The following is a 20,988-nucleotide window of genomic DNA, read 5'->3' on the forward strand; positions in this document are numbered from 1 at the left end:
TCCCTATCGTAAAGTGTCTTTCCTTTCTATCCATCTATTTATATATTTATCTATAGGCCTATATTACTTTTCATATCTGTCTGCCTATCATAAAGCACCTTACCTACCTTTCCATCTATATATTTAACTATATATTGCCTTTCCTATCTATCTCTCTTATCATACTGTATAGTGCCTTTCCCATCTATCTGTCAGTCTCTCTATCAAGTGTGGTCCCGTATCTGTCTTGTCAGTGACTCATTGCCCTTTTGTGTATTATATAGCGCCTTTTCACTCTTCGTCTGTATGTCACTGATGGGGTGCCCGTTGTAACGACTTGCCATTCTGTTCATATTTGTGTCTCTCCCATTCCTGCCCTATTTTGCCGCCTTTATTTCTCCTAAAGTTCTTGAATCTCAGACCTGAGACCCCTCCACAGGCCCTTTAACGGTGGTCCGGCTCGTTTTTGTCTTGTCTTGATATTCCCCCCATCCCCGAACCCCCCGATTGATTTCCTCCATATTGATGGTCCCTCCCAGATAATGAAATGAGTGTCTGGGTGACAGCGGCGAGGCGTACTCAGGGACAAGTCTTCCTGTCAGGCGTCAGATCCTCCTCTAATCCGTCTGGTTTGATCCCCTCTCTCATTTGACAGCGTTAGTTTCACAAAATTCCACCCTTGTGTGGCAGCGCGGTTTTCATGCCGTAGTTCTTACGGGCTCTGTAGGTATTTTTGATTTGACTTGATGACAGCCGGGCTCCTGACTGACAGCCCTGATAATCGTGGGAAGCGTTCTTGTTCTCTGAAGTCGTGTACAGGTGTAAAAAGTTGTATCGGCTGTCAGGTGCCACTTGAAATCCTTTGCCTCGTCACCATGTGCGGTGACACCGGCTTGACGTGTGTGGGGGTGGGGAGGGAGGTGGGTGGCTTTGCTGATTTCCTGGAATGGAAGGCCTTAAAATAGTGGATTCGGTGTGTGTGGGAAAAAGTGGAATTTCTGGTTGGAAACCCAAGCTTGCTCAGAAATGAAAGTGACAAAACTACAGTGGTGGGGCATCTGCTTCAGACTGGGATGACAGGCAAAGGGGGCTTCTTCAGAATAAAGGCCAGCACCTCAAGTGTTGCACAAGAGACTAAGACACGTCATCATATCACTTCAGAAGTGCAATACCACTAGGTAGGGGTTGGTGGGTCCTACACTACCGAGGAATCAGAGGCACAGAAACAGGAAAATGGCAGTAGAGGGCAAAGCGGAATCTAATAGAAGAGATGGGGGGACATATTGTGGGTAAGTGGTCCCCTAACAGAAGGCTGCTCTAGAAGGATGACCCCCTTGACTTTGAGAAGCAGCAGTCGTGGAAAAAACCTCAGGCCACAAATGAGCAGCTTGTTCAACTGACACAAACAACTCGCCAATCACCCCAAGTGGGTTTGCAGAGGTGACACAGTGAGGTGTGACGCGACTTTTTTCTGGTGTTCCTTGTCCCCTGTGGCCCCCAATGCGGGGACATTTTTGTAGGCACACTGGGGTTTAATGATCCGCCTGTTCTGATGTTAAACGACAAATATGCCAGCTGGCTGAGAGCTCCATCTTAACATGTCCTGCATGATCTTTGTGTGTGTCACCATGCTGGTGACAATCATTAGGCTTCAGTTACCTTATGCTATTGAGCTCATAAACCACCATTTTTGCTTTCTGTTTTCTCCAAGTGTTCAGTTTTTTTTTTCTTTCTCCCCGTCTTTCCAATTTTTTTTATGTCTTTATCTAATACATGAGCAGAAATGGAACCCAGCACCCCCAAACCTTTACAGTGCACGGACTAGAGGAAACTGGGGGCGGCTTGTTTAGAAACCCAGTGGGCGGAGCCTTTTCAGCAGAGCATTTCAGGGCAGAGCTCCACTCCGTGGAGGAGCCAATCAGATTTCACTCATCCGACGGCTTTCGTCAGTGGTGATACGTCGTGATACGCCCGCTCAATGTGCGCCTTGCTCTCACCCCCATTTCAAGGCGTATGTCGCACTTGGGAGGACCGTAGCATAACAAGTTGAAGGATCCATCAGTTCAACTTAATTCTCCGAATTATCATACACCCAATCGGAAAAGCACTGCAGTGATGCACTTCTCTTCTTCTTGGTCACATCAAAGGACTCCTCGTAGAGATGCCATGTTCCGAGGAGGACGGCTCCCCTTCTGCGTATGTCATGCAGGCTCTTTACACTTCTATACACACACTTAACATTACGCTGATTTCCTGTCCTGCCAAAAAAAAAAAAGGGGGTTTAAAAAGATTTCACAAATGACTGTGCCAGCCAAGAGGATCGGAGAGAGGAAGTCGGTTTGCATGTGCAAGATGGACCCCAGCTGTCTTTGACCCAAATGCAAGCACAGATTTGTCTTATTTGCACATTAAAGCACTTTGTGATCTTAAGCCAAGCATGCGCTCGCATAAGTCGGCCATTCAGATGTGCATCGGTTAGAGCCACAAGGCTTGTGTGTGTGTGTGTGTGTGTGTGATTGACAAAAACGCCAACTCGAGGAATCGGAAGGCTTTCTGGGGGTGAAGAATTTTCTAGAAGGCTGACACCACAACATTCACGTCTAGTCTGTCACTAATGTGTCGCAGTCGCCGTCATTGGGGACTTTCCTGGCACGACTTGTTCTGGAATGTTCGCTTTTGCTCTCTGAATTATCGATTCACACTACAAACACCTCACAGACTTCATCCCACCCCTCGGATATCATTTTATTGTTTTTAATCGGAGTCTCTACCGATGCCCTTTGCCACCTCGGTTTGCCTGGCACTCTTTATGTGCCTCCCAGGGGGTGTGTAGTAGTTTGTTTCCTACTGGTTACCTAGGTACCGCTTTTGCTTTGGTTCTCATTGGGGGGGATTGGGTTGTTGATGGTGTGGGGGGGATTGGGTGGGGGTGACGCCGTCAGGTTGCACTATGACCTTCTTAATTGACTTGCCTTTGTTTTTCGTGTACAGTAACTGTCAGAAGACCCTAGCGATACGCTAAGACGGGAGATGTGTGTGTGTGTGTAAAGGTTTTGTCCTCCTCCCGTGATGTCCCCCCCCGAGTGTCTAGAAAAGGCACATGGAGTCCAACAACTTGTGCTGCTCACTCCTCTAATTTCTTCCTTTTGGTTTGTGTTTTGTTTTTAGGAGTCAAACCTTCCTCCAGGTTCACTGCCGTGATCCACGCCGTGACTCCATTGATATCCCAATCCCAGCCCATCCTCAAGCTCCTGGTGGCCGTCTCCAAGTCTCAGTACTGCGCACAGGTAGGCTGCAACATGCCGTGGCACATCTGTGTGTCTGGGGTATTTATGAAATGGCGTAGGGATGGAGACGCGTAGCCGGCAAGGTGGCTTAGGGGGGTCAGCGCTCACCCCTGACTCGCCTTGTGAGCCCACTCTGGTCACAGCATTCATAATAATTTATATTCAATGCTATCTGTCGTAATAATGAGTCCTGCAGACTGCCATGAGTGACCAGTAGTGGACTCGCCCGTCTCCGAGGCCCAGGAAGGCTTTCATGGTTAACTCTTCATTTTTGATTTCCAAAGTATAAGATTGTAGGTTGTGATGTGGTTGATTTTTTTCATACACAGTAGATATGCCTGTGGAAAAATAACCACATGTCCGTTCTGGGTCTCCATGGACTTGGCACATTCTCAGATGCCACGTATGGGTTTGTTTTCCACAACGCAAAAAATTAGCATTCTGGGTAAATCTGTGGCTCTGAAGTGGTCCTGTGTGGTTGAGCATGGGGACCCCGCTGCACTGTCACACTTGGATCGATGGCCTCGCCGATGTGCATGAAGAGTGAAGGCTGATCCCACAGAAGAGCTGCTGTAGCACCCACTGAAAAACGGAATGCTGCCCATGAGAGCGAGACAGCCGGGCATCACAGCTTGCTGCGTAGCCACAGACCGACCGGTCAGAGGGTACGAGAGCATCAGGACTGCACCACGGAGTAATGGGGTCTGCTGAATCCCATCTTACAGGTCCTCAGTTGTCATCTTCACTCAACAGACACCAAATCCCAGCAAACGAGAAAGGCTGACTCCGGGATTCTGAGCCCAACACACTTTCCCAGCCATCTTCTGTCCAATGTCTGCTTTCGGGTTGTCCATTTTCACCTTTTCTTGTTGTTTGCCAGTTTCTCTGAACCTCTTCTACTAAGGCCAGCATCCCAGAATCCTCTGCAGATGACACCGTTTTTTGGTGTGTATTTAGCGAAGAAGCTAACCGAGGTCTCGTCAGACATTTGTTTCTCACTCCACACACTCGGATGGTCTCGTCCTTTTTGTGCCTCTGGGCCTTTTTCTTTGTGTGTGTTTCTCTCTCTCTCTGGTTCTCTCAGGACAGTAATGGACGCCTGTGTATGAAGACCGTCACGTGGAGTCTCTCTCTCCGTTCTGCAAAACAGCAACAGGCTGGCATGGTGTTTGGTTTTTTTTTTTTTGAGAATGTTTTGTTTTGGCCATTTTTGAACCCAGGGCTACTGAACTTTAGGGATGCCAGGACCTTGCCACCCAAGTGAACAGAATGACAGGTGTCAGCGGTGGTAGTGCAGTCAGAAAGGTTTCTCTAATAACCAGAGCAGAGCACATAGTGAGTTAAGGACAAGCTGAGGGAGTTGGCCATTAGGGCACGGCCGCCGAAACGGGAGGCTTTGTAGTCCTATGTGAATAATAAGTGACAAATCCATCATTTCAAGCACTAATGCCCATTATACACGCACTTGTAATGCCTTGGCTATATTTTTAAATCAATTTAATGGTATATTTGATGAAAAAAGACCCCTGGCGGCTCCCACAGCAGTGCATGGTCTTCAGAGTAAACCTGCTACGGAATAAAGAAGAAGGTGACCGTTTCTGGGTGACCCCTGACCTTTAAGTGGTACTGTAGAATAACGCATTTGTGATGCCTCACCTTGGGTTCTGCGTTTGGTTTTGGTGTCAGCGTTACAGACGGACAGTGCAGTGCCAGACGAGGGGCAGCTCCGCTGATTACAGGGGGTGATGTGAGGACAAACCACAGAAGGCTGAGCCTTTACAGTCTGAGAATACGGCGAGCCAGAGGTGACACGCTGGAGGTAACTGGTCCAGTAGGCCCAGGCCGATACTTTAAAATGAGCAGAGGGGCTTGGTAAGGACAGACTGACGTTGGTCTTCACGCGGTACACCGCTAGCCGCAGAGAGTGGCTGAATGGAAACCTGCAGCCGACACCCTTGGACTTGGGAGAACAGGCCGCAGATTGAGGACCCTCAGCAGCGGTGGGCTTTAGGACCCAGCAGCTGGCCTACGCTGAAGTGGTTGAATCAACGACACACAAACAAACCTGCAGGGCCTTCTGGAGATTTTTGAACTGCATGAGTGAGAAATTGTAATTTTGAAGACATCTGTAGCCAATTTGCATTTTATGGAAGAGAAGGCCAGAGGAGCAGCTGAAGAGCTTCAAGCCTGAATATTCCAAGAGGCGTACATCTGAAGATGTTGAGCGCTCAATTTGCTTCTTTTATTATTTATTACACTTTTTTTTTTTTTTTTGGTGTCCTATTCCAGTTGTAACCGTGTCAGTAACCCCCACCCCCCCCCATTTTATTTTATATATTTATTGCCCTGTAAGCGTAAAGGTAACTTAATGACAGTCAATGACAAACAGCCTTTCTTACTCCAGTTTACCAGTACAAAAAAATAATCAAAAGGAGCCGTCTTCATTTGTGTAAAATAAAACGGTGACAAGTGTGTGTAATTACTCTTAAAAGGATAAAACAATTTACTTGAAAGACCACCGTTTACCATCGAGCTGCGCATTTGAGACCCAAATGAGCCCGTGTTTGGGTGAAGCGACTGCACTTAGCGTAAACACTTTGAGTGCCTCGGTGGAAACAAATTTCAGGGATGGCGAGTGAAGAAGATACCACCCCCCCCCAATGGACGCTTTGTCTGCAGCCCCCTTTGCTGCTCAGTTTTGGTGACTTTTTTTTTGGTGACATCTGGAATTTCTGGCCTCCGTTTTTGTTTTTTTTGATTTTCCGTATCCTTGGAGCCCCCACTGGTTTCTAGCTTGTCACATTTTCACAGCAGTTAATTTTCTGCATGCGACTTGAAACTGTAAATTCTGGCAAACCGACGAGGCAGTGGAGTCGGCATGCAAATCTTCAGCTTCGACTCGTTCATTTGTGGTACCAGCGACTGTGTTGAGTACAAGCACATAACTCACGAGACGTTCCTTCACTGCCATCGTCAAGCCTAACCTGTTCAAGTTGGGGTCTGAAGGCTGTCGCGATGCCGTTTGTGACGTAATTATTTATCAAATAATACTAAAAAAAAACCTTCTACCAAAAAACGAGTTTTATCGAATCGGTACAAAGTGAAATAGGGCATTTGAACACACTGTAGTAAAATTTAAATTTCCATCTCCGACTCCACGCTCCCGGTGAAGACCATTGGGTTAAATTTGACTAAACGAGTTGGCGCCCATTGAGCGAAAGTTTCACCAAAAGCCTCAAGATGTGGTGGAAGGATTTTGCCGTCCGATGCTCTGATCTTCTGCCTCGATTGCAGGCTTTTGTTAGGGATGAAGGAGCATGATGGCGATTGTGACGAGGACCAGCCGTTCAGTCCAGTGTCATAAGGCAGTTTGATTAAAACCTCTGGTGGTTTTGGTCCAGCAGTCTTGTGATTAAAAGTAAATGTACCACCCCATAAAATGTTCTGTTTTGACAGATAGGGGTGTGTGCAACTGGATTTGTGACTTCCTATCGAACAGACCCCCGGCTGATAGGCTAGAGGACCACCCTTCTTTCACTATTAATCCTGAACACCGGCGTCCCACCAGGTTGCATGCCGAGTCCTCTACCTTATCCCCTGTTCTGTTACGATGGTTCCAACACCGTTATCAAGTGTGAAGGTGACGCCACACTTACAGGTCTTGTCTGCAGCAGTGGAGGAGGTCCAGAGCTTAGAGACAGGGACCACCAACAACAGCCTGACCCTCAACATTAGGAAGACCAAAGAGCTCATCGTCAGCTTGAGGAAATCAAAGAGCTGCTGCCACCCCTCTCCCATCTCTATCCATGGGACTGAGCGCATCTCCAGATTCGAGTTCCCAGGAGTTCACATCTCCGAGGGTCTTCTCTTGGGCTCTCCACACCTCTGTACTTGAGAAGAGTGGGCTCTTGTTGAGGAGACCCTAAGAAAGCCCAACTGAGCACTCTGATCCTTTCCATCTTCTGCCGCTGCACAGTCAAGTGTATCCTTTCCAAACTGCATCTCGGTGTGGTATGGCAGTTGTCCTCTCACTGACCGAAAGGCCCTACGACGAGTAGTGCGTCACTGGCACCCCACATTGAGGGTCTGTGTCACAAGAGATGCTTCTGGAGACGCACGTAGTCTCATCAAGGACCTTGTAGAATCCACCAGGAGTTCTTCATTGTACAGGAGGTCAGTGACCCACACTGTGAACAGGCTGGAAAAGTCCGCCACGGTAGCATGCAGAGACCCCCCCTCTCTAAGTCTGGCATGCTGACCTGACCGTGGCAACATCTCCTGGAGCAGGTGAACGTGGAGGAGATGATTGGGCCTCCCTAACACCTCATTCCAGACCTTCCTTTTTGATTGGTCAGCTCCCTGTCATTGGCCGGCCTGATCTGCGTCACCTGGTGTCCCTTTCTCTATGCTGTGACGACCGTTTGTTTTTTTGTTTTTAATTAGGAGGTGATGAATTCTGATTAAATATTTAGGTCGTGGCTTCAACAACAAAAAAAAATGCAATTGTGTCACAGATTTCAAGCAATGGAGCGTCACCAGATGAAGCCCTTCACCTCACAAGTGGCCTACGTCAACACGCACCTCCACGCGGCCCCCCCCCCCCACCCGTGCTCCTTGTTTTTGTGCTCGTAAGTGAAAAACAAAAACGAGTTCCAACTTGCAGCAGAAGTCAAACCGGCTGTGCCGGCCGTGGCTGTTTCTCCAGGCAAACGTATTGATTGTGTTCTCATTTGAGCACTTCAGCCACCTCACCTATCCAGGCTTTATAAATGAATCCCTCTTACTACGCCAATTGGGTCTTAGCCACATGTTTAAAACAAATATAAGAATCTTGAAAGTGAAGCTGCTTTCAGAAATAATGAAAACCTCTCAAATATTAAAACATTTATAAAATGTACGCACTTTGGCCTCCGTGGTGAGGAGATCAGGGCTCAGTGATGGCCATCCCATCAGTTACAGAACTCCTTGTTCTTCTTTTTGCTCAGGGTAGTTCTTCATGACCTTGACCGTGTGGTTGGCTGTGTTAGCTACTGTAGATATGTGCACACTGCATATGCATAATTTAAACCTATTAATAGGAACACCTGCTTATTCATGCAGTTACAGTATCTGATTAGCCAATCGTGTGGCAACAGTTGTACAGGTCAGGAACTTCAGCTGATGATGATCACATCATGTCTGGCCGACAGCCGGACAAGAGATTTATTTATTGATCTGAACTGGGAGAAGTGCATAAAAATGAATGCATCTGTGTCACCATCTAGTTGCTGTGTCTGTCATTCCAACAGATGACGCATCCCAAACATTGACACTGCTTTTATGAATCACATGTCAAAAGGCATTGAACAGAGACATTTGCATTGCATTGCATTTTTCATTCCAACAGATGGCGCTTCACAAACATTAGCACTGCTTTTATGAATCCCATATCAAATGGCATAGAAGAGAGACATTTGCATTGCATTTGTCATTCCAACAGATGGCACATCACAAACATTAGCACTGCTTTTATGAATCCCATATCAAATGGCATAGAACAGACATTTGCATTGCATTTGTCATTCCAACAGATGGCACATCACAAACATTAGCACTGGTTTTATGAATCCCATATCAAATGGCATAGAAGAGAGACATTTGCATTGCATTTGTCATTCCAACAGATGGCGCATCACAAACATTAGCACTGCTTTTATGAATCCCATATCAAATGGCATAGAACAGACATTTGCGTTGCATTTGTCATTCCAAAAGATGGCACATCACCAATATTACCACTGCTTTTTAAGAATCTCCTACCAAATGGCATGCAGCAGAGGCCTAAGCATTGCATTTATCTTTCCAACAGATGGCGCATCACAAACATTATCACTGCTTTTGCAAATCCCATACCAAATGGTTTAGATCAGAGACACATATGCACTGCATCTATCATTTCAAAAGATGGCACATCAGTAACATCTGTAGTAATAAAATGCATTGCATTTGTCATTCCAACACATGGTGCATCACAAACATTTACACTGCTTTTTAGAATCTCATACCAAATGGCATGAAGTGGAGGCCTAAGCATTCCATTTGTCATCCAAACAGATGGCGTATCACAAACATTTTTACTAATGCATTTTAATGCAATTGTTTGTGATGGGCCATCTGTTGGAAAAGATGAATGCAGTGCTTTTTATTACTACTAGCATTACTAAATATATTCCAATAGATGGTGCAGTGCAGATGTAACACTGTGGTCAACATCAATTACTGAGATTTAAACCCATCTTAGATGGGCAGCACCGCTAGACTACTTGAGGATAAGCGTCTGTCTGTCTGTCTGGTAGTTAAATCCATGTCATTCCAACAGATGGCATATCACAAACATTAACGCTGCTTTTGCAAATTCCTAAACTAAGTGTCATATAACAGACATATGGATTACAAGGTGCACTGTAACCATTTATGGTGAGGTCTACGTTGATTACTTACATTTCAGCCCATCTTAAATGGGTAGCACACCTACCTTGGATATATTTTGTAGTGCATGTACTAATAAAATGCATTGCATTTGTCTTTCCAACAGATGGTGTGTCAATCATTTTTAGTGAAAGAATGACAAACGCAATGCATTTTAACAGATGGCAAATCCCAAACATTAACACTGTAATTTAAGAAAATTGCGCAAAGCAACACACTTGTACTCTACCAGGAGATTGTGACGTTGGTGACCGTCTCGAAACATGTCACATGAAGGACACCTGGCTGACTTACTGACTCTGTTTATGTTGATTTATGGTGAACATTTTTTCGTTTCTGGCTCGTTCACACTAAGGAGGTTAATAGTTGTGGCTCCCCCTGGTGGCTTTGTTAAGGACTGCAGCTGAGGTCACAAGAGGCTTCTCAGGCTTTTCACTTGGCCAGCTTGTGTAGAAATTCCACTGTAAAGGCCTGACCCCCAGTGTAATTAGAGGATCACGAAACAGATGGATAATTGAGAAGGAAGGCCAGGCTGTCATTTCAGCGCTGTGGTGGTTGTTCTTATTTGGGTTGTTATCTGACATGTTTAACAAACAAACGGTACGGAGCACAAATTGTAATGCGACACCAGCAGAATCACTGAGGCCCGTGGGCCGATTCTCTTACGCAAAAGCAGCAATGCAGAGGATTTGGACAAAGCAGTCGGCTCATTCTCAGCCTCCTTGTTAGCGCTGCTCGAAAACACCAACTGACATCTGTTAGCCATGCCGGGCTGCTCCCCGTCCTCAGACACAGACTTGAATGATGACGTGACGCGTGGATGGGCGAGCGCTCCTGTCAAGGCCACGATGAACGCCGAGGCTCCGACTCTGTGGAAACCTGCCATTTCTGTTGGGAGTAGCGATCATCTCGAGTGCTTTGGCATCGAAGATATAAGCAGAGTCGTCGAACACAGACAGCGGGGTTGGAGTTTCTCAAAATGAGGCACATCCTCTGGTCTGCTTTAGTTTACCCCACACAGAATTCTTGTGTAAATTGTTTACAGGGCAGATAACGTGTTGCATATCGGAGAGCACAGATCACTGGGACACCAGCAACTCAAAGAACATTCAAGTGTGTGGAGCAGAAACCACTCGCCTGAGATCTGCTTTCATTATTTTTATGATGCCTTTCATGATCCACACCATCCAGCTGTGCAGTGGATAGATAGACAGATAGATATGAAAGGCACTATATAGATAGACAGACAGATGTGTTAGCGTAGTTGGCAGGATTACATACATAGATATGAAAGGCACTATATAGATAGAGAGACAAATGTTTTAGCATAGCAGAATTAGATGATCTGAAAGGCACTATATAGATATTTTAGCATAGCAGGATTAGATGATATGAAAGGCACTATATAGATAGATGTTTTAGCATAGTTGGCAGAATTAGATATGAAAGGCACTATATAGATGGATAAACAGATGTTTTAGCATAGTTGGCAGGATTAAAGGGATATGAAAGGCACTATATAGATAGATAGATGTTTTAGCATAGTTGGCAGGATTAGGTATGAAAGGCACTGTATAGATGGATAAACAGATGTTTTAGCATAGTTGGCAGGATTAAAGGGATATGGGCACTATATATTTTGATGTTTTAGTGTAGTTGGCAGGATTATATAGTAAACAGATATTTTAGCATAGTTGGCAGGATTAGAGGGATATGAAAGGCACTATATAGATAGATGTTTTAGCATAGTTGGCAGGGTTAGATATGAAAGCCACTATAGAGATAGATAGATGTTTTAGCGTAGTTGGCAGGATTAGATACATAGATATGAAAGGCATTATATAGATAGATGTTTTAGCATAGTTAGCAGGATTAGATGATATAAAAGGCACTATATAGATTGATGTTTTAGTGTAGTTGGCAGGATTAGAGAGATATGAAAGGCACTATATAGATTGATGTTTTAGTGTAGTTGGCAGGATTAGAGAGATATGAAAGGCACTATATAGATAGATGTTTTAGCATAGTTGGCAGGGTTAGATACATAGACATGAAAGTCATAGAATACATAGAGGTGATGTCACACATCAGAACTGATGCATTTAAAACTCTGATAGGTGTGAATGACACCATATAAAGCTAGATGTGAAAGTATACAAAATTAGATATGAGAGCCCTAATAGACGGAACAGCACGTTAATGAGTAGATGTGAGATATTAAAGGCAGGATGATATTGTAGATATGAAAGATATTTTATACAACTAGAGAATTGATGGGCACACCATTAGAGATATGTGGCAGGCTCTGTATTAAACGAGATAGACTATATAAATTAGATATGAAAGGCACTATAATATATAAATAGAAGGGCATAATAATAAAAAAGATCCATCCACTCACCCCAGGTGTCACTCAGAGGGGCTGAATAAACCCACCCAAACATGGGAGAACATGGAAACTCCACACAGATAGTAATCAAGCCAGGATTGGAATCCAGTGTCTGTGGCGCTAACCACTGTACCAGCATGCCACCTGTCACTGGCACATAAGGGGCAGAGCCGGTCTGGTGGCTTCATGTAATCAGTCTTTGTGTTTCTTTCCAGATCATCGTCTTGTGGAACTGCGACAAGCCTCTGCCGGCTAAACACCGCTGGCCAGCCACGCCTGTTCCTGTTGTGGTCATCGAAGGAGAGAACAAGGTTAGTGTCCACTGTGTGTCTGATGTTGATCGTGGCGCCTGCCAATGTGACCAACTTTGAGGAAGGACTAAGTGTAGGTGCTATATAAATGTTTCAGTATTTATTATCTTTGAATTGCGTACACTTCTTGATGTTGTGCCCAAGTGGTCTGTGGTATTTAAAGAGCACAGAGTGAGAGACGTAGGGGGTCCTGGAGGGTTTGAAACTCAAAACTGTAGAAGGTCCCTGAAAATCAATTTTATAAAAATGCTGGTGGTATAAAATACTTCATATCCATCACTGGGTTTGTGAGAAGGCGCTGTGGGTGTCAGTTTTGTGTCACTGACGTATGCCGGGGGTCTGCTTCCCTGCATTTTCCACAGTTTATCATCTTGAAGTATTTCAATAGTGCATGTGCTACCCATCTAAGACAGGTGGAAGTCTAAGGGTATCAATGCAGACTGTCATGGTTAATATTTGTGGTGCACCGTCTGTTGGAATGGATATTGTAATACACGTAGTAATAAAAGGAATTGTATTGGTCATTCCAACAGATGGCGCATCCCAAACATTTGTTGTAACAAAATGCATTACTGCAAATGTTTGTGATGCGCCATCGGTTGGAATGACAGGGTAATAGCAACTGGACGGACACACACACCATATTTTATTTAGGTGGACATGTATAAGTATTTACTATTTTGCAGTACTGCAGTCAGTGCTGCTGCCTCCTGATTCCAGTGTCCTGGGTTCAAGTCTTTTCTGCGACCCACAAACAGGAAAAGGGGTGGATGGTAATGTTATGATGTTTTCATGGTACCATTATGGCAGCATAGCAGTTACCACCAAGGCCTCACGCCACATTCATTCTGGGTTGAGGTACCAGCCTGGTCACTCTTCTAGGGTCACCCTGGATTCAGGCGCAATGCCATCCAGCCACATTTTCAGGTTTCGTTGTATCCACCTGCAGCATGGTGGTTGCCACTCAAACCTCAATCCGCCATCTCCTCATGAGGGCACAGACAAGCACGTCACATTCATTTTGTAAATTCCCCAAGGCAGGACTAACCCTGATGGCTGAGCAAAGCCTGCCAAGGCCCTTCACTCATTCATCACACTCAACTTTGGACACACATTTAGGAGCTCCACCACACTGGCATGTGCCCTTCAGTACCAGAGGCATCACATCCAGGGTCCAAAATATGGACAGGCTCAGGATCCAAGTTATGGGAATCAGATGAAAACATGGATGGATTAATGGGGGGCGCGATTGGGTAAATTCATCCGTTGTAGTCTGCTAGAGTCGGCCAGTCAAAGCCATTCAATCCATGGTAGGGTCAATTTCTCTGGCAGCATCAGTTGCAAGGCACGAGACAGGGGCCTACTTGGGCACCCACAGTCACTGCTCACAGAGGGCCAGTTTACAGTTGGTGGTTAAACTGAGCCACATGGCACTGGGGACCCCAGACAGGCATGGGGAGAACATGCAGACTCCACACAGGGCACCACATCCACAATGCCTCCGCAGCAGCACCCACTGCGCCACCATATGATCCCATAGGTGAGTCAGAAAGGGAGACGTTATGAGACTTCAGTGTAAAGCAGCATGGCAGACATCTGGAGTGTTTATCTCCAGCATGAGGCACGTTTTTCGCCACGGGGCACGGGACCCCTCAGCGCTCAAGACACTTTGCATGCTGCATGTGGAAGAAACGGAATTAATGCAGTTAAGAAGTGAAATTGTGAAGTTTTCTGCTCCGTGAAGCGTTTAGCGCCTGCAGGGAGACCCGGAGTGCTGCACCTTCAGCTGTTCTGTATCCGGTAGGACTTCCCGTGGTCTCCTTGATCTTCTGAAGTTTTTATTTTATTAGCTCACGTCATGCTCTGCGTGTCAGGTGGGCCCCCTGAAGTATTGCTAATATATTGATTACTGATTTTTGGGGAGGCACAGCGGTGCAGAGTTTAGCATTGCTGTACCTGTAGGACTGTGTGTGCAGATTCTGCACAGGCCGTTATGGGGGTGTTGCCTGTGTACACTTGGCATGTCCCACCCCTCGTGTTCTTATTGGGTTTTCCCTCCGGTATCCCCTAAAGTGCGAGTCGAACTGATTGGCCCAGAGTGGAGGTCTGCCCAAGTGGGTCCTGCAATGGAATGGCTCGCTGCTGCCAGGATAAGGCTCCACCCCCCCTTGACCCCGCCCTGATTGTCAGGACATGTCATTCTTTGAGTCCTGAGAAAAGCCCTGTATAAATGTAATGAATTATTATTATTATTATTATTATTATTATTATTGATTTTTTCCCTTTAGCTCTACAGAGGCCCATGTCCCCCAAACACCCTCAGCCCACCACCCTCCCCAGGCTTCGGCTCCTTTGTCGTTCAGCTCAGTTGCAGAAACTCTCTGTTTGCCACACTGAGTGGCTTTTTGGTTCAATTGCATGGAGCAGAGTGGCATACCTGAGGCAGTGCTACACTAGTGCCAAGTCAGGACCGGGGCACAGTGGGCACAGATCCAGACTAAGCTGAGCTAACCTACAGCTGGGTGGGTGGGTGTCCTGCAGGCCCTGATGTTTCCTTAATATTTTGGTGTAGGATTCCCAGGTCCCTCAGCAGCCTGGTAGTGGATGTTGCTATAAAACCCTGGCAGGCAGCCTCCGCTGGATGGTCCCATTGCTCGCTGGCCTTAATGTTGTGTCTCAACTGGCCACGCAGCATGGCGCATAGTTTTATCAGCAGTGTCCTCCCAGGGCAGGGCACCGTCAACTTTATAGCGTCGGCCGTGCGCAGAGAGCTGGACCCACAGTGTCACTGTACTGGCTGCCTTTGCATGTTGTACTGCCAGAATGGGCTTCATCTCCCTAAATCGAGTGGACTGAAGGCTGACAGCCACCTTTAAATGAAATTCACCCATCATGGCTACCTGTGAGGACGTTGCCAGCCTTTGTGCTTTTCCTGCCCTGATGTAATGGCACCCGTCTCTCTGTTCTTTCTTACAGGTGATGAGCAGTCGCTTCCAGCCGTATGACACCATAGTGACTGACGCCATACTAAGCCTTGATGAAGACACGGTGCTGTCCACCACTGAGGTCAGTTCTGGATTAGCACTTATATATACCTGTACATATGTATAAAGTGAGAAGACGTCCAGCGTCTGTGCTCCCGCTCAGGTGTAATGTTGTCTGGCGGTGTCCACAAGAAGGCAGGAATGTCCTGTGAACAAAGACAGGTGGCCGGGACAAAGATAGTAAACCACATGGCCTACGCCTGTGCGCCGTGCTGTCCAAAACAGGGCCGAAATGTCTGACGCAGAAAGACGACAAAAAGCACAAAGAAAAATGAATGTAAAGGCTGGCGTGTCCGATGAAAACGGAAAAGGGGACGGTAAGGCATACCTGGTGAACTGGAGCTCGTAAATACATGACGTGACTGAATGAGACAGACTTGCTATTGAGCCCGTTTTTATGAGCGAGTGCAACGCTGTAATCCACTGTAGCTCCTCTGTTCACACCTCGATATTCTTCTGGCACCTTCCACAGCGGGTATCTGCCTCAAGTGGGTCTGCGCCCTGGCGTGCGTCACTCCAGGGTTGGTCAGGTTGTGTTCGGTGCCGCCTCACATTTGACGGTGCTATGGTGCCTTTCCCTTTTGCTGTACAACTCTGCTACTTGTAGTTATCTCAGCACAGCAGCAGTTACAGCGGCGATTTGTGCTGGACGTCAAATGGCTTCAGGCGCTTCACAGCGATAACATCTGGGGCTGCGTTTTGTGCAGATTGAGCGATTTGTTTTTCACTCGCGTCCAGACACACACATGAGCAGTCGTTGTGAAAACGGCCAAATTGTGTTCAGGGATGTCTGGAGTTTGTAAATGCATTGAGATCTCAAAATTCAAACTTGGTCCCTTTCAGAATGTGAGTATAGGTGTCCAAAAATGAATGCGTTGTGCATGTACACAATATATAATGTGTCTGTCTGGCTATATACACTGTGTATATACGATAAATACATATCTTATATATAAACGTCTACGCGTGGAAGTCTGTCTGTCCAGAAGTGCGAGGCTGCAGTGTGAAGCTCAAAGAAAGCAACTCAGTCGCCAAAGTGAAATCGCAGAGAAAAGAGAAACTCGCTTAGCCGCTGATAGACAACATTTATTTATATAGAACATCTTCATATAAAAGATGGAGCGAGGAGGCGAGCACATCGGCAAAAGAAAACCGACGAGGAGCTGCTAATGCACAGCTGATGCCATTGACTGATTGAAGTGCCAGAAACAGCACGGGCTTACACAGCTAGTGTGTGTGTATATATATATATATATATATATATATATATATATATATATATATATATAATACAATATATATAATACACACACACACACAGGGTGTCCATAAAGTCCGTGTGCAGTTTAAAATAGTTTGTAAGTATATGTGATAGAATTCGTAAAAAGGATTACAAAGCTTGGTGTGTCTAGTTTTTTTTTTTTTTTTTTTGTGTCATTAGAAGTTTTATTTTTGCCGTATTTGGGGAACTGAAACCCCACAGGAGTCTGTTGACCATGAAAGAGATTCTCCCAAAGTTAATGCGTGGTGTGCTTTAGGAAAAAATCAAGTCATAGGGCCATTCTTTTTTTGAAGGGCGTGTTGTTAATGATGATAGCGATTTGGAAATGCGGCAAAATGACTTTATTCATTAACTCGAACAATTAGGACTGATAGAGAGCACAGCGTTTCAACAAGATGGCGCTCCTTGTCACTTTGCTTTGCATGTTAGACAGTTTCTACTTGAGAAATTCCCTAACAAATAGATTGGAAGAGGTGGACCCTTTTCTTACCCTCAATGTTCGCCAGATTTGACTCCATTGGATTTCTTTCTATTGAGACATGTGAAAATGAATGTGTATTCAACCAAACCTCAATCTTTAGAAGACTTGTGAGCGAGGATAACTGATGTGATTTCTGGTATCACTGAAAATCAGCTTGAAAATGTTTTCTGAGAACTACAGAATTGTATTACCCTGTGTATTAGTAATGATGGTGGACATGTGGAAAATGAACAAGAACAATAAAAATGTAAGTGTTCCTATCCTGTTTTTACAGATTCTTTCTATAACATATACTTACAAAGTTACAACTATTTTAAACTGCACACGGACTTTATGAACACCCTGTGTATAAATAAATATATATCTATGTATGTATATACTGAATGTGTATGTATATATCTTCTTCTTCTTTCAGCTGCTCCTGTTAGGGTCGCCACAGCACATCATCTTCTTCCATATCTTTCTGTCCTCGTCATCTTGTTCTGTTACACCATCACCTGCATGTCCTCTCTCAGCACGTGTGTGTGTGTGTGTGTATGTATGTATATGCATCTACTATATAAGGGCTGTGTGTTTTCAATCCCTCTGAGCAATCCAATTGGTCAGTTTGGCTTTGGGGACACAATTGCAGAACAAAATACGAGTGTATAACACACATGAGGGAGGAGTAAAGGGTGTAGGGTGCATGCTGAGAGTCGCCTTTGAGGACAGGAAGTATAAAAGCAAATAGGAGGCAAGCAAAGCGCCACAAAATGACAGTGTGAGAGAAGCAGGCCTTATGGGAGGGAAACACTCGACTGAGGGCGCGCCAGTCAAGAGGGGTTCAGACAACCCGGGATACCAAGGAAAGGCGCTGTGGGTACACGTAGGACAAAATGTATCAAATTTTTATTGTTACTTACCTTCAACAGTGTGTGTGTATGTGTATAATATATATATATGTATGTGTATATATATATATATATATATATATATATATATATATATATATACAGTGGGTACGGAAAGTATTCAGACCCCCTTCGATTTTTCACTCTTTGTCATATTGCAGCCATTTGCTAAAATCATTTAAATTAATTTTTTCCCTTATTAATGTACACACAGCACCCCATATTGACAGACAAAAAAAAAGAATTTTTGAAATTGTTTCAGTTTTATTAAAAACGAAAAACTGAAATATCACATGGTCCTAAGTATTCAGACCCTTTGCTCAGTATTTAGTAGAAGCACCCTTTTGAGCTAATACAGCCATGAGTCTTCTTGGGAAAGATGCAACAAGTTTTTCACACCTGGATTTGGGGATCCTCTGCCATTCCTCCTTGCAGATCCTCTCCAGTTCTGTCAGGTTGGATGGTAAACGTTGGTGGACAGCCATTTTTAGGTCTCTCCAGAGATGCTCAATTAGGTTTAAGTCAGGGCTCTGGCTGGGCCATTCAAGAACAGTCACAGAGTTGTTGTGAAGCCACTCCTTCGTTATTTTAGCTGTGTGCTTAGGGTCATTGTCTTGTTGGAAGGTAAACCTTCGGCCCAGTCTGAGGTCCTTAGCACTCTGGAGGTTTTTGTCCAGGATATCCCTGTACTTGGCCGCATTCATCTTTCCCTCGATTGCAACCAGTCGTCCTGTCCCTGCAGCTGAAAAACACCCCCACAGCATGATGCTGCCACCACCATGCTTCACTGTGGGGACTGTATTGGACAAGTGATGAGCAGTGCCTGGTTGTCTCCACACATACCGCTTAGAATTAAGGCCAAAAAGTTCTATCTTGGTCTCATCAGACCAGAGAATCTTATTTCTCACCATCTCAGCAAACTCCATGCGGGCTGTCATGTGTCTTGCACTCAGGAGAGGCTTCCGACAGGCCACTCTGCAATAAAGCCCTGACTGGTGGAGGGCTGCAGTGATGGTTGAATTTCTACAACTTTCTCCCATCTCCTGACTGCATCTCTGGAGCTCAGCCAAAGTGATCTTTGGGTTCTTCTTTACCTCTCTCACCGAGGATCTTCTCCCCCGGTAGCTCAGCTTGGCCGGACGGCCAGCTCTAGGAAAGGTTCTGGTCGTCCCAAACGTCTTCCATTTAAGGATTATGGAGGCCACTGTGCTCTTGGGAACCTTAAGTGCAGCAGAAATTTTTTTGTAACCTTGGCCAGATCTGTGCCTTGCCACAATTCTGTCTCTGAGCTCTTCAGGCAGTTCCTTTGACCTCATGATTTTCATTTGCTGTCCACCAACGTTTACCATCCAACCTGACGGAACTGGAGAGGATCTGCAAGGAGGAATGGCAGAGGATCCCCAAATCCAGGTGTGAAAAACTTGTTGCATCTTTCCCAAGAAGACTCATGGCTGTATTAGCTCAAAAGGGGGCTTCTACTAAATACTGAGCAAAGGGTCTGAATACTTAGGACCATGTGATATCTCAGTTTTTCTTTTTTAATAAATCTGCAACAATTTCAAAAAATTTTTTTTGTCTGTCAATATGGGGTGCTGTGTGTACATTAATGAGGGAAAAAATAATTAAAATGATTTTAGCAAATGGCTGCAATATAACAAAGAGTGAAAAATTGAAGGGGGTCTGAATACTTTCCGTACCCACTGTATATATATATATATATATAATATGTATGTAAGTTATATATAATATGTAATTTAGATAAGCAGGTTTAGCAGGCAGATGGATTTTATATAAATAGATGAAGAACTCTCTATGAATGCGCCCACTAAGCGGTGAGCCCCAAACCCTTGACATGGCTACACAAACTCAGTCGTCCCTGGTTCAAGTAGGTTTTTTTTTTTTTAGTTTTGAAGGCAGCACCATTATAGGATTCTTCACTCACACACAAACACACACACAAATGTACTCATCTTGAACGTCTTCCTTCAGACCTTCCCAGGTGAGTTTTGTCCTCCTGTTCTCCCAAATCTGAGGTGTGGTGAGTTGGATCCTTTTATGCCGGACTCCGGATTACTTCTGTTGTCCCTAAACTACACCAAGGAAGACGTTCAGGTCAGGTGGAACCTCATTGGAATAGTGAAGCCCACTCTCAGCAGCTCCCTCTAGTGGCACCCACAGGACCCAGCAGGGCTGCCCAGTAGGACTACATTTCCCAGGTTGCCCTGCAGGGTTAAGTCAGCACGTGGGGAGCACAAATCCCTGAGGTTGTGGGTTCAGATCCATGAGCAAGTGACTGTAACTGAAATATAACCAACTCTGTCTCAAATGCTGGAGGTCACCTTGCATAAAGACATCAGTGAAATAAGATGTGGAAAGATCTGTAGAAATTGTGTGTGTGTGTGTGTGTACAGCATATAGAAATAAGTGTGTGCATATCCTACAGGTGTCACGTACAGCACTGTACTGTCCATGGGCACCGTATAGACTGTACTGTATGTATTGTATACGCCGTGCACAGCCATGTCTATACCCTTACTGTGTGTGTGTGTGTGTGTGTGTAAGTGAATGTCCTCCATATGCTAAATCAGGAAACAAATCCTCCTGCAAGTCGAGCTAAGGTGTGGTGCCTTCCTCTCTTGACAGCCCTCCTCCTTATTAAAGGAACACTCGGAATTAATTCAAGTACAATCGTAGCATTTAAATTGCTGTGAAATGGTTTTGTTTCGAGCGGATCCCTCATTAACCCAGCTGGGAATGCATCCCATTACATGGGCGTCGTGTTTGCGGCAGCCGTTACTTCTGCATGGATACCACACAGGATGAGAAATGAGGCCGACTTGAATAATGAAGATAAACA

At 45.2% G+C, this 20,988-nt stretch overlaps 1 protein-coding gene across 1 annotated transcript in view; it reads left to right on the plus strand.

Moving 5' to 3' along the window:
• Window positions 1-20,988, plus strand: part of ext1b (exostosin glycosyltransferase 1b) — a 183,636-nt gene that overhangs the window by 147,229 nt on the left and 15,419 nt on the right. Inside the window, exons 6-8 of the mRNA XM_028817549.2 lie at window positions 3,148-3,266; window positions 12,339-12,434; window positions 15,411-15,500. Of these exons, the coding sequence (XP_028673382.2) occupies window positions 3,148-3,266; window positions 12,339-12,434; window positions 15,411-15,500 (305 nt within the window). The remainder of the gene's footprint in view (window positions 1-3,147; window positions 3,267-12,338; window positions 12,435-15,410; window positions 15,501-20,988) is intronic.

This window comes from Erpetoichthys calabaricus, chromosome 13, assembly GCF_900747795.2.
Source record: "Erpetoichthys calabaricus chromosome 13, fErpCal1.3, whole genome shotgun sequence".
Classification (NCBI taxonomy): Eukaryota; Metazoa; Chordata; class Cladistia; order Polypteriformes; family Polypteridae; genus Erpetoichthys; species Erpetoichthys calabaricus.